Genomic DNA, 15,542 nt, shown 5'->3' with positions numbered 1-15,542 from the left:
AGCCAAAGTATAGTGTAGGATTGACATATCGCTTCTTTTTTTATATTTGTAAGAAATTAATTTCTTATCAAAAATTAAAGTGTAAATTAAAACAGGTGATTAGTACTAAACTAAAACAATTATTTGATAGTTATTTAAGTAGTTATTAGCAAAGTAACGTTATAAAGAAAAGGAAAGAAACCGCACTGGTCGTTGTCTTTTCTTACTACGCTACTGTATAGAGGTAACTTTTGTAGTTCGTGGATATTCTGTTCCACAGAAATGCCGCGTTTTTTAAATCGCGATATACGAGCATCGTATAAGCGCGCATATATTAAATAAACGGATTATTTAATTACTTTTCTCCATTTTGCTACAATATGTAAATTGCGTTGTATTGAATTCGCGGTCTAAGAAAGTTATCTCTACTGATAGAAATATGGTTAGTGAAAAAAATATGATGTTTGAAATGAAAAATTTTACTGTTCAATATGTGAAAACGTTTATATACGAAATGTTTTATTTGAGATAGTCAGTTCAATATTTGGTTTTTTGAAACAACTACATTGAATAAATTATAAACAAATTGTTAAATTATTTAAAAGTGATTTTAACACAGACTTAAAAAGGATTACATTTGTACTGTCTACGATTGAAAGTGAATGTTGCTTCGTAAGTGTTGCATACATCTAGTTTTATGGATATGTAATATTGAAAGCAACAGTTGCGAGTATGGCGGAAAAGAGTTTCATCGGTTGGCTGCTCTCAGGTTTTTTTGTGACATATACAGAAATCAAAGCAAAAAAACGCCTGCAAACTACACTAAGTTCAATGAAAAATGGAAAGTGAAACGGACGAAAACTTGGTAGCTTTGCGCATATCTCGTATCAGAAAACCATCTTACTGTATAGTCATTGGATATTATCGATTCTGCCAATGTAACACAAACCGCTATCTCCACTTTGCACACTTTACGTTTCCTATTTAAAGACCGATTTTCTTTTCTTGAAGAACTTACTGAAAGTTGTCACAAACACAAAAACAAATCAACTAAACGAATATAGTGATCTTTCATCAGGGTTCCTTATCACCTTCGCTTTTGATTGATACTTCGATGTAAATCTGTAGAGGTAGCTGCGGTAAAGAAGAGCGCTATATCTGCGCTAGTGCACCTCGCTCTATGTTTATTGCATATTAGATATAATACAAAGATAGAATGACGCAATACTTCTGATAGCGCGTCTGTCGATAAAGTCTTAAGGTATTAAAGTTGTAAGTAAATATCTATCATTTTAAAGTGCGAGTGCGCGCGCGTCTAGTGTACAGCCTTGATAGGAAACCATTTACAAAATTATGAGACAACATCTTGCACTAAAATTGTAATTTGCAATTATACAGACATATTATAGGAAATAAATGTAAAAACATTGATTTTTTCTGAAATATTAGTAATTGTTTGCAAAATTACTTTCCAAATACTATTTTGGCAAAAGAATAACGATATGACGAATTATCTTATCAGTATATTTGCAAAATTAGTTTTACAAAGAAATTGTCCAATGATTGAGAAAAAAAATTTAGCTATGTCATGTTTAAAATATGTAGAAATATGATTGGATATGAAGAAACGCAAGAAATCGTCGTCACTCAGGATGTCATATTTGTGCAGTATTTTCACAATTTGTGTATTAGGGTGCATGTTACATGACGTTTCAATCAGGGACTTAATACCGGTATGATTTCAAAACCGGTATTCTACTAGAGATTGTATACCGAAACCGATATAGTACCGAAAGTGAGTCTTACCGTTACCGTTATAGTACCGAAACTGATACATTACCGAAAACCGTAATAAAATACCGGTATTATTTCGGTATTCTTATTAATGGTATTCTTAAAAATTAGATAGGTTAATTAAAGCAATTTTTGGTGTATAATTAATCTTCCTACCGCTTATTGGACTTATAGACCGACAAAATATAAAGACGCTTTTTTTTATAAACCAATTGAAGCAGCTATTTCAGGTTTATCGTATACCGGTATGACGTCATACCGGTATATCTGCATTTCAGTTTGCATAAGGGTTTTCATACCATTACCCAAAAATATCGGTAAAATACCGGTATATTTACCCATATTTACCTATATTTACCGTTAATTTTTTCGTGATTTTTTAAAAGTAATATCTTAAAACTATAAGTGTTGTCATTATGTTGATAACACTTTTTAAGCGATTGATATTATATTAAGAAACTAACAGAAGACGATTTTTACAATTTATATATAAATTTGTCCAATACGAAAACATGGGCCAGAGAAAAGCAACTTTTGTACACGAGTATTTCCAGTATATGATTCATCGTGCAACAAATCATTATGTTTAATTACTGATTGTAGACATGAAGTTACTGTAAGTAGTTTTAAATATATTTATATATACTANACGTCGATTATTTTTTANATAAAATATATCTTTAGGAAAATCATGCTACAAATCTATTGGNACATGTATCTTTGACTCATCCGCATGAATTTACATTAATCATGCTACGTAATAAAAGAAAGCATGAAGAAATAGCTGCTTCAATTGGTTTATAAAAAAAAGCGTCTTTATATTTTGTCGGTCTATAAGTCCAATAAGCGGTAGGAAGATTAATTATACATCAAAAATTGCTTTAATTAACCTATCTAATTTTTAAGAATACCATTAATAGGAATACCGAAATAATACCGGTATTTTATTACGGTTTTCGGTAATGTATCGGTTTCGGTACTATAACGGTAACGGTAAGACTCAATTTCAGTATTATATCGGTTTCGGTATACAATCTCTAGTATAATACCGGTATTGAAATCATACCGGTATTAAGAGGATGCTGAATCGTTCTGTTTTACCATCATTTCGTATTTCCAACTTTTTGTGAAAACTATAAATCGGAATAAAAAATGCTTCTCCAGAAATAAAGAAAATATAGTAAAAAATGGGATAAAGCCTAAAAATGTAAGAAAAACAAAAAAAACGTTTTTAGACTGTTATTACAGAAACTACATTTTTACTTTATATGCAAAATTGGCCATATAAATCCAAATAAAAATACCTTTATCCCAAACTAGAAACATAGACGAATATTTTGAGTGCTTCAAAAAAGATTTTGAAGCCTTGTGAGACAAGAAAACTTGGAAATACGATTAGTACAATTTTAGCAGAAGCGTCAGAGAGAAACATATGTCTANCCTTGGCTCTCTCATGTCATCTATCCTTGTTTTGGTTTGATTCGGTCCCGAGAGATGGCGCCACCTACCCGATAGCATAGCGGTTGAGTAGCAGCTGAGCGAACTTTTGCCAGCGGTTCAGCATCCTCTTAAGTCCCTGATTTCAATAGACTAATTAAGAAAGATATATGTTGAGTTTTAGAGTTTTCTGTAGTATTAAAAAAATATTTATGAGTCTCTAAATAAGTCAAACAATAGATAACAAGTACGACAAATGACAGTATTTATACATTTCGAGAAGTTTTCATAGAGAATAATTATAACACCAAATATTATGAGAGTAATATTACTGTAATTTTGTGTTTTTAAAAAAGAGACGATAAAGGTAGCAAGCAATAAAGTTCTGTTTAGGAGAACACATTTGTTCTTAGAGTATTTGTAGTACAGCAAAACAAAATAATTATATTATGGTACATGTAAATAATGTATATATTTAAATATGTTCACATATAACCTTGGCAAATAATATTGCACATTGTTAAATCCTTAAGAAACATTAGAAAGTAACCAGAGAAATGACGTGCAAATGTATGTTTATTATAAATAAAAATTATATAACACAAATTATTTCATAGTTAAAACATAATAGAGTAAAAGTACCGTAAGTTTTATTGTTTTATAATTATTAGTAATAATCTTAATCAATATATATATTAATTTTGGTAAACTTGACATTAAATAATATATAACTTTTTTCTCTTATTTCTATAATCTTATGTATATATGTTGTTATGGTTTACTATGTACTTAATATATATTTATTTTTTGTGCAAGATGCTTAATGAATACTTTACTTTACAACAATACTTTAATCAAATAAACTGTTATAAACTATTTACTTTTAATAAAGATTTAATTTTCTTTTGTGGACAACTGGCGCGAATTATTAACTATATTAAAATCCGTAAACTGTAGTACCGATTTTAAATATGAGTAATAAATATTTTTTGTTGTCCTAAAAGAAAACTTTTCTTATTAAACACAATTCACAAAACTAGTGAGAAATACAAGTAATTGATAGCATTTGTTCCTTTAAGATAAAGAAACCGAGTATACAAGTCTAACATTAAATCTCTGTAAATAAATGCATTTAACGGTTTGGAAAAAAGTTATTTTTTATTTTATCTAGTAAAGCACGACGATCATCAACTTTGTATTTCACGGCGAAAATAACAGAAGATGGCTAAAACAGATTACAAAATCTTATATAATAATTTTGTATATGTTTGCAGAGATTAGATAAAAAGAAATATATGTTTATAAGAACAAACAAAATATCATTTTATAATTATATAATAGGTTACATTTAAAAACTCAAAAAAATTGTTAAATTACAAGAAACACTACTTAGAAGTATAGAATACTTCTAAGAATCTATAAAAACATTTACCGCACGATGTCTGTCCTTCAGCATTTGTAAGAACTTTTCATCGGTAACCTGCAAATATTTTGTGCTGTTATCATTGAATGTGATGTGCTTGCGCATTGTGTAAAAAAACATAATATTACATATTAACGTTATTATATCAAATCCATTTGAAGATATATTATATAACTACAAAATATCTCTACCACACTTACGTATATAAATACATGATATGTATAAAAACCGAAATGTGTAAATTTTTATATATGTAAAATTAGATAAAGTAAACCATATACAGGGTGTCCCAGAATTGCCGTACAATCTCTCGTAGGCAGGTAGAAGGAATAAAACTGAGTCGAAAAGTCCTGAATCATTTTTTTCTATTATTTATAATAAAGGAGTAATTATTGAGTAAATCAGGCCATTCAGCGCAGACCTTTAGCCAGACGCACGTCAGTGAGCCGCGCGCCTCGTGTGTGTGAGCGCAAAAAATGGTTCAGGACTTTTCGACTCAGTTTTATTCCTTCTACCTGCCTACGAGAGATTGTACGGCAATTCTGGAACACCCTGTATATATTGATAAAGCAAATGACTATATATAGTACTTCCTATACGTACCATCGACAGGCCTTCGTCTGAATATATGTTGTTAATAATACAGTTCATTATTGCATGTATGTTATTGTCACTATCAGAAGAAACAATGACAATTAATATGTAAAATTTATTTGTTTACGTATTAAGTATATATTATAATACAACATCGTATATGCGGCAAGTGGATTTTATATGAAGTCAATATAGAACGTACATACATTGTGTATAAATATGCAAAACTCTATACCTAAGAAAAAGTGGTTTACCTTTCTATGTAATGTATTCCTTCTAGTATAGGCGTCAGCGATGCAACAGTTTTTGAATGCTTTGCAAGAATATTAAAAAGACAAGACACTCTATCACTTTGTTTTAAATTTACAGTATCTTTATAAGATGGCAAAACATTAGTTAAAAAGGTATTAAAAAATAAGAAAATATTTCTGCGATGTCTAGAACAAGGTAAGAACTTAAACATTTCTTCATCTTTTGACTGTGTTTTGTACATGGTTTTTAATGTATACCATGTAAAAGAGTTTTCATACATAGAATTTTCTACCATTAAACTCTGGCAAAATATCCATCTTTGCCAACTTGGCAAAAGTCTGCAATAAAACAATATATATACCTTTACTCAAAGAAGAGAAAGAGAAGGAAATAAAGAAATCACTAAACGCGATAATGTTGTTTTTTTGTAAGAACAACAAAGGCAACAACAACAACAAAAATACTAATAATAATAATAATAAGAACAATGTAAAATTTATGTTATAATCGTATATAAACGTAAAACAGCATAACTACAATCAGGTAAGGTCTTTAATACTATTATTTTGCTATTAAATCAATAACGTACCTGTTATGTGCAGGATTGTGTATATGCCACGTTAATTCAGTCATTACAATATATTTGCACTTTATGCTATCGAGAATACATGCCCATTTTAAAACTTCGTAATATAACTGATTAATGACATTATTTTCGGAAGAAGGTGTATGCAACGAATCCNCAAGAAACTTATTCAATACATCCAGAATTCTATCCTAATAATTCAAAATATATGAGTTTGTTTTATACATTAACACTTACACTTAAGTTTATTTAATAAATGTTTATAACGTATCTACGTAAATATAAAGTTTTATATTAGTTATTATTTATATTTAATACATATCATATTTCAATGATTTTATCAAACGCTTATGTACATGTAAATGTTTCTTCTTCTTTATCTGAAACTTATACATGTTTGAAAACGTCAAATATCTAATAAGGAATATTTACTTTTTGTTTAATGTATCACAGGTGTTTTTACAACATATTTTTGGACAGTTATCAACAAACAAGTCATTTGATAAATATAATTTATGTTTTTATTTTGTGTTTCTTTTTGATTTGGATTTTTATGTGTAAAACAACTTGTTTATTTATAATTTATTATACAAAAGCTTTTGTGTCGATTCCAAAATTACAAACTAATGTAGTAAAGTTTCGTAGACTATATTATATAAGTATAATGTAAGAAACTCACTTATCATTTAAGTATATCTTTTTTTAACATGTAAATTATTTATTAATTTGGTAGTATTTACCTTAATGTATGCACTTTCGGAAAACGGAAAAATTTTGGAGAAGTATTCAAACGCAGTAAATATAGGATACCAAGCTATGTAGGAATTATTCACGTGAAATACACTGGTTGCGATATCAAAAAATATGTTTAAATTATCAGTAGTATTTAAATCAAAAGTTTCATTATAATCTGCATTTTGTATTAAAAAATAAAAAGCATCGTCGAGAATTTGTGCTAATGTGACGTCAGATAAATTCAACATATTAAATGGTGTAGTTTTCAAGAAGAGAGCAATATTCTCCCAAGATTTACGATCGTAGTTGACGCGATATCCTACAACAATTAAGTGTTAGTAAGAGTGACAAAAGAAAATAGTGAGAATACTAGAAAGACAAAAAAAGATAAATAAAACAATAAAACAAGAAACAGTAAATATAATACATTGACGGAAATTTCAAAGGTACTATGTAAGAGCAAACGACAAAACTTAATAATCCATGTGTGTGAAAATATTACCAGGTACATCTATAAAAATTGCAGAATCATCTTCTTCAATATTCGGAACTATAATATTGTTTCCGTCTGGTTGTAAGTACGATTGATATTTGATATTAGACTGTGATATTGTTATATAGGTCACAGGTATCCACCACGTGCTTACACAAGATTTCTCTTTATTACTTAGAAAACAGTCTCTAGTCAATATTTCAAGAGTCCGTGTATTGTTGTGTCGGTTTACTTGTACTATAGGATAACCAACGTGTATCCAAGAAGTAATCACAGTTGTTAAACTTTTTATCAACCACGTATATCTGTGTGTAGGCATCTCTGATAATACTTTGCTCCATAAAGTATCGACATTTGACTGTATATTGTATGTATCACTTGATGTACTACTAACCAGAGAGTATTACAAGAAATATATCAATGTCAGGTGAAAAAAGTACAAAAGAAATAGTAATTTTGTCCCGTTATGACAATACCATATAGTAAATTACACGAATAAACATTTTGCACAAAATCTTCTAATAATTTATATACTCACGTGTTATGATAGAAGTTTAGAATTTCTTCAAACATAGAGTTGTATAGAACATGTTCGTCAGTGATCATGTAAAATATACTGATTGCTGCAAAAAAAGTCCGATTGTATTTATTGTATAAGTTATGAAGTTGGAAGTACACACACACAAAACTATGAGTACTTATAAATGTATATAGGATAAAGCTAATTTACAAATTTCACTTAAGAAAGTAGGACCAAAGTGATGTAGTACGACTTTCTATTGAAATAATTCTATATATTTATGATTATGAATGCATTTAAGGAACATAAAGCTACTTTATACACAAGTGACTTAAAAAAGAAATATACTACTTTTATTTACATATATTAAATAAAGATGTTTATACTATTTCTGTTGTTTATTTTTTAGTTATTTAGATAGTTTTTTTAAGTAGTACTTCCCTTACGAAAAAAACGTTTAACTATCGACCGTAACGTACAAAATCACGTTCAACTTGACCGTTAACGCTCTACATTGAACATATAACGCTGAATATTGAAANTTTACGGTCAAGTTGAACGTGATTTCGTACGTTACGGTCAATAGTTGAACGTTGTTTCTGTAATGGATTCTTTACGGTCTATGTGATTTAACACATGCATACTAAATAGTGATAGCCTAATCACAAAACTTTTTTCTGTGTTATTTGTTGTAGTTTATATTTTACCAAGATACAATTAAAAACGTTTTTAAATTAGTTTTTGTCTGTATTTACGTAAAAGTAACAGAAAAAGCACATTACAGTTAGCATTCGATTAGGTTAAAAAGGGTTCTATTAATCTTTTGTCACACACATAGTTTTAATTAGTATAAAACAAGAACTCCAAACGTCTAGTAAACCTTAACATCGTCATGTGATATCTAATAAATGTCAAAGTGAGTTTTTGTGTGAAATACATAAGAGTGATTTATATGTACAACTTACAACTGAGAATAATAAGAAAATAACAACAACAAATATAACATAGTTGTATAGACTTTTTTCTTTTTGAAGTAAAATTAATAAAAGATTTAAATACAGATATTTTGAAATGCAATTCTAAGTTTCTTAAAAATTACAGTTTGGATGTTTAGGTTGCATCACAAATATATGATTTACTTTTTATGGTGTATTGTAATAAAAGAAATATCTTAAAACATGTAAACAAAACACTGAAATAATAAAACATGTACATATATGTGCTACTACATAAAATTGTAGATACTAGTTACTAATTGTGATATTTAAATAATTGTAGTATTAATAGTGACATTTTAGTAATTAATACAATATTATAATTTTGTATTTTTTTATATTACAAAAATGCAAAACATTATGATAAAAAATATTACTTTACTCAAAATATGAATCAAAAAGTATTTTTAATCATAATGAATCATCGTAGACGTTAAAAAACTTACATTTAAACACCAAACTGAACATAAACGTTTTCGTTCATCGAATTAATATTAAAGAAGAAGATTTTTCGGGCTCTGAGTCTTTAAACTAAAAAATGAAATAAAAATCGGTTATTAGAGCCAGAATGTTTTGCAGGATGTTTTTCGGAAATGTGCTTTTATATTGTATATATATATCATATAAAATATTAATACAATTATATACAATAGAAAATATTCATATAAATACGTATTTGAAATACAATTTCAATTTTTGAATAAAATTTTATTTTAAACACGTACATATACGCATACATATTTCTGCACAACATCCTGCAAAACGGCTCTAATACCCAAATTTTATTTTATTTCTTAGTTTTTGTTTATGTTTCAAAAGTTATGCATATCTAATTTTTTAAAAATATAAATCAATTATATTTAAATACACTTTTCTTTACTAAGTATTATTTAGATATACCTCTAAAATTTTAGATATAAATATACAGTAGTGTTAGAGCAGTAGCATTTTCAAAGAGTATAACGCAGTAACAATAAGCCGATTAGTTTGTTTTCCTGTTAATTGCAAGTAAAATTCATTAAAATAAAAAGAACATTAAGAATGAAGTAAACATGTGTATACTTTATCGACTATAGAATGTTTTAAAATGACTGTAAAATTACATATTTTAAGAATAACGCAGCTCACAAGGTCCTAGAAATATCGATAAACATAACGGAAATAATATTGGCGGACATTTTACTGTACATTTACAAACTGTTAAATTACTAAACTTTTCTTTATTATTTGTAATTGTCTTACCATGTTTGCGCCACAATTTAATAAAAGTCGAGCTTGGAGATGTAAATGAATTTTCTACAACTGGAAAATCATATTTAATAACTGCCTCTGTAAAATCAAGAATTTCTCGTCGTGTTTGAACCACCATCAAATTCAGTAAAGATATCACGTTAATCTATAAAAGTTTGTATACTTATACAACTAATAGTATCATATATTTTTCTTATCAAATATATAAANTACCTTATTGTAAGTTAGAAGTGTATTGGAATATGGTAATGTATGAAGTATTTGATCAATAATATAAATTCCGTAAAATGTTGAAAAACCTTCTATAAACCAAGAATCAGAGTGTTTCAATGTAAGTAACCAAGCACTGAACATTTCTTGTATTACATTACGTGCTATCAAACATGTTACTTTGTTTCTTCGTGTAAGTGAATCTAATTCTTTATCGTATGTAATGTCAGCTTCACTACAAAGAAGTTTGTTCTTATTGCAAACGATTCATTCTTGATACAGCAGTTTAAGAACTTTCTTTATTGTTTTGAGTTATGTATCTTACTTGAAGAGAATAAGATTTGTAGTTATTAAAGTTTCGTAATGGCTAGAAATTATAGGAAGTATGTGATAAGGCATACGTGACCATGATACACCTTTCCAATTGTTTTCAATATGATACCTCATATTTTCAATAACAGATATTGCATATATCAAGCTACTATTCACATGTGGTTTATGTGAGAAATAATAATCTTCCAAAGATACCACTACTACTGCTACTAAATAAGTAGACATTACTGTAGGTGTAGAAGGAAAGTATGTAGAGAACATATTTCCTTCAAGACTTCTAGTACCAAGCATATATGACAAAGCAATTTCATCGTTGTTGTGATAAATGCGAATTCTAAATGTGGCCTTAATTGCTGGGTTTTTCCAATACGGAAATATCCATTCAGCGGGAATACGCGTCAAAATTAAATATCTGTGTAGTGAAAANCGGGAGTGCTAAAGATAATTTGTTCCAGTACTTGTCAATATATATATAAGTCATAGTGCAACANAACAAAAGTAATACTAAATAATGTTTCAAGTTAGTATGCACTTACTTCGTTTTTTCAGATTTCTGTTCATGTGATGAAACAGTAGCAACTTTGTCTAAAATACAATTATATACCGCATTTATCCAGTATATTCCAATTTGTAAATTCAGTTGTTGAGATGTGAAGTCTCCAAGATTGCGATTCAAACGATAAACACGAATGAGTAAACTTTTGGATTGATCTTTATTCGAAAATAACACCAACATCCACGACAAAGAAGTAAGATTATCACGATTTAAAATATTATTATCAAAAACATTAATTTCCGTTGCATCACAATAACGACCAAAATTTAATTTTATAGATGACTGTAAACAGCTAACATTTATTTTGACGCGAGTCTCAACGTTAAGAGAGTTATTTTGTATTAGCGGAAAAATCTTCATTTCATAGGATATCGGTTTTATGCATTGCAATTGTTCAGATAAAGTCTCATCCGTGGAAGAAACAATTCCGGTTAGAAATATTAAGCACAAAGTACCACANAATGTAAGCATCTGCGTAATGTGCGTCTATAAAAGTAAATTGATTGTTAAACAAGAAATATGCAAATAAACTTGCAACAACANATTTAAATTGTATAGAATAAATGGTTGCGTTTTGCAAAACAAGCTACTCTGTAATATTCAAATATACATAACTCTTACTTATTGATCTAATTACTCAACGTCGAATATTGATAAGACAACAACTTAATGTTTGTTTTGCTAAACGCGGTCATAAATTGCTTTTACAAATATTATTGCNACCAACAGATGTGTATGACCGTTAGTATTAGTATGTTTATCACTATGCTAGGATGTCCTTGTTTATCGCTTGCACATACACGTATACACATACATTTACATAATATTTGTCATGGGTTCATTTAGTTGCTATATAGAAGATCGAATGAAGAAAAACGAGTTCAAAGTTTGTGAAACGTTTATGACAAAATATCATTTCAACGAACAAAGCTATATTCTACAGTAAACTGTTCACATTTGTTAAGCGCGGTTTATTAATAGAATATGTCACACATTGCAAATTACATCAGTGCAAAAAAGAATTTAAAATGTAGTAATAGTTATGTAATTTTAATGTACGGAGTAAAGTGACAAATAATATGAGTCGTATAATAAGTAAGAAAATCGAGTAGATATATAGTTTTTATATATAAAAAACAAAAAACGGATTTCATACTTTGGTAGCGTGTAAAAGATAGAAGATACATTTGACAACAAATAGTAATATTTAACAAATAATGTACAAGCTTATGGTGACGTACCATATTTAAGACAATAATCCCATCAATTAAAATATGAAAATTGGAACACAAGAATTCTCATTATATACGGTCACAAAAACGAGGTGTCGAAAGATATCTGCGATCTTGCCTGTTTGAAAGATACTCGATAACTACAGGACACTCGTTTCCGTAAAGTAATAAATATACATCACGATGAAAACATTTCTATTGTGAAAAACATCTTACTTAGAGTGTATGTCATGTAGATACATATTGAGACAGTGCCGTATTGAGAAAGGTGCAAAGAAAGCGGTACGTCTCGATCGCTGTCTTAACAAAGATTCAATGGAACAATATAAAACCGCAATTTAAATGCTTACAGTTCGATCGTTGTTTAATGTAATACAACAATCTCATTTATTCTTACTTCTCCACTTTGCATAATAGACAGAAAATGTTGTTGCAATCAATTCGGCGTTTCTTGTTTATCAAAAGGTACTAGAGGCGTTGATGTAGAATGAAAAACTTGCTTTGTCTTTTTTTGCTATTAGTAATGCGTTTTGTTTTCCTCCGAAATAATTAGGTAGCATACAAACGTACGAGTCGTTTACACTGTTGTATTTACAGTTTGTAACACAGACGACTGTGCAAATAATTAGCCAAATAATTTACGATCAAGTAAGTACTTTGTTTGTATTTTTATAAAACATTATTTGGTTAAAAAAATGTAAAACGTAAAAAAAAGTAATGAATTTTACAAGAGTAAAACAATTATTTGGCTGGTATTTAAATTATTATCGAAGTAATCTTATAAAGAATAAGGAAAAAAGACCGCATCGGTAGCTGTCTTTTCTTACTACGCTACTGTATAAAGGTAGGTTTCGGAGTTCGGCGATGGTCTGTTCCATAGAAATGCCGCGTTTTATAAATCGCGATATACGAAGCTCGCATAAGCGCGCATAGTGAAGAAACGAAGTACTTAAGCTGCGTTCCGTTTCACGTATATGCTCGCATTTGTTTATACTATACGTGACATGTACTATAGATAAATGCGCTCATATGCGTGAAACGGAACGCACTCTTAGTCTCCATTCTAATATGTAAATCGCGTTCATTTGAATTTGCGGTCTACGAAAGTTATCTTTACTGATAGAAATATGGTTAATGATAAAACTATGACTTTTGAAATGTAAATTTTCACTGTTTAATATGCGATAACGTTCGTATTCGAAATGTTTTATTTGAGATAATCAATTCAATATTTGTTTTTTTGAAACAACTACACACATTGAATAAACTATAAACAAATTGTTAAACTATTTAAAAGTGATTGCAGCACAGACTCAAAGAAGATTACATTTGTACTGTCTACGATTGAAAGTGATTGTTGCTTTGCAAGTGTTTCATACATCTATTTTTATGGATACGTAATGTTGAAAGCAGCAACTGCGATTATGTCGGAAAAAAGTTTAATGGTTTGGCTGCTCTCAGGTTTTTCTGTGACATATACATAAATCAGAGCAAAATGACGCCTGCAAACTACACTAAGTTCAATGAAAAATGTAAAGTAAAACGGACAAAAACTTGTTCGGTTTGCGTATATCTCGTATCAGAAAGCCATCTTACTTTACAGCCATTAAATGTTAGCGAGTATCCCGCCAATTTAACACAAACCGTTATCTCCACTTTGCACTCTTTACTTTTCCTATGCAAAGACCGGTTTTCTTTTTTTGCTGAACTTAGTAAAGATTGTCACATACACAAAGAAAAATTAAATAGTAGAATATAATGATCTGTAATCAGGGTTCCTGATCACCTTCGCTTTTGATTGATACTTCGATGTAAAACTGTAGAGTTAGCTGCGGTAAAGAAGAGCGCTATTTCATTTTGCTCTATTTTATTGCATATTAGGGCTGTGTTCAGTTAAGCAAGATGGAACGAACTAATGGAGGAAATGCAGGAAATACAGGAATTGGAACTAATGAAACTAAAGGGTCGTCTACAATGGAGAGTTGTAGGCCGTAATAGTAAGAAATTGACCAATCACAGATAAAGTACAGAAGAATAATCGATTGTGATTTGTCAATTTCTTACTGTTACGGCCTACAACTCTCCATTGTAGACGACCCTTTAGTTTCATTAGTTCCAATTCCTGTATTTCCTTCATTTCCTGCATTAGTTCGTTCCATCTTGCTTAACTGAACACAGCCTAGATATAATACAAAAATAGAATGACACAATAATTCTGATAGCGCGTCTGTCGATAAAGTTTTAACGTATTGTAGTTATAAGTAAATATCTATTATTTTAAAGTGCGAGAGTACGCGCGCATCTAGTGTACTGCATGTTACATGACGTCTCAATAGGTTCATTAAGAAAGATATATGTAAAGTTTTAGAGTCTTTTGTAATATTATAAAAATGTTTATAGGTCAAACTAAGTCAAACAATGGATAAAAATTATGACAAATGACATTATTTGTCCATTTTGAGAAGTTGTCATAGAGAAGATTTGTAACACCAAATATTATTATAGAAATTAAATTACTGTAACTTTGTACTTTTCAAAAAGAGACGATAAAAGTAGCAAGCAATATAGTTCCGTTTGTGGTAACACATTCTTAGTGTATTTGTAGTAGAGCACAAGAAAAGGATCATATATTATATTATATAAATATGATCACATATAAACTTGGTAGAAAATATTGCACATTGTTTAACCCTCGGAGAACACACTGGGTCAATTTGACCCTGTTCGTCGACTTTGATCAAAATATTTTGCTTCAATTTTGCTTTTTTGTAACATATTTTTTACAATGTTAATAATGTTAACGACACTTAAAAACTATATAGGCATATTACAAACTGTTCAAAATATATCCGAAAATTTTTTCAAGCCAATCGGATAAGTGCATTTTAAATGGTAGCATCCCAAAAAGTGGACAGGGTCAAATTGACCCAGATTGTTCTTCTTGATTGAAAAAATAGGTGTGTTCCCCGAGGGTTAAACCTTAAGAAACATTAAAAAGTAACCAGAGAAATGAAGTGCAAATGTTCTTTTTATTGTAAATAAAAATTATATAACAAAAATTATTTTATAGTTAAAACATAATAGAGTAAAACTACCCTAACTGTTATTGTTTCATAAGTATTAGTAATAGTTTTAATCAGTAATCTTGTTAA

The 15,542-nt window shown here is 29.1% G+C and overlaps 1 protein-coding gene across 2 annotated transcripts; it reads right to left on the bottom strand.

The window, feature by feature from the left end:
- Positions 1-4,040: 4,040 nt before the first annotated feature.
- LOC109860757 (glutamyl aminopeptidase-like) lies at positions 4,041-12,512 on the bottom strand. 2 transcript variants are annotated; one of them, XM_020440038.1, is made up of 13 exons: positions 12,400-12,512; positions 11,139-11,644; positions 10,595-11,014; positions 10,273-10,504; positions 10,051-10,204; positions 7,832-7,916; positions 7,303-7,682; positions 6,806-7,119; positions 6,069-6,256; positions 5,482-5,817; positions 5,237-5,306; positions 4,643-4,690; positions 4,041-4,435 (listed from the first exon to the last, which is right to left on the bottom strand). In XM_020440038.1, the coding sequence occupies exons 1-13, from the start codon at positions 12,400-12,402 to the stop codon at positions 4,343-4,345; spliced, it is 2,829 nt and encodes a 942-aa protein (XP_020295627.1). In that variant the 5' UTR covers positions 12,403-12,512; the 3' UTR covers positions 4,041-4,342. The 2 variants fall into 2 exon arrangements, with proteins under 2 accessions (XP_020295627.1, XP_020295628.1); XM_020440039.1 differs by having other exon boundaries at positions 7,303-7,679.
- Between the last annotated feature and the right edge of the window lie 3,030 nt (positions 12,513-15,542).

This window comes from Pseudomyrmex gracilis, unplaced genomic scaffold (genome assembly GCF_002006095.1).
Source record: "Pseudomyrmex gracilis isolate BER0280 unplaced genomic scaffold, ASM200609v1 scaffold_464, whole genome shotgun sequence".
Taxonomy (NCBI): Eukaryota; Metazoa; Arthropoda; class Insecta; order Hymenoptera; family Formicidae; genus Pseudomyrmex; species Pseudomyrmex gracilis.
The sequence above is the reverse complement of the archived record's forward strand: the minus strand, read 5'-3'. Positions and strand labels throughout refer to the sequence as shown.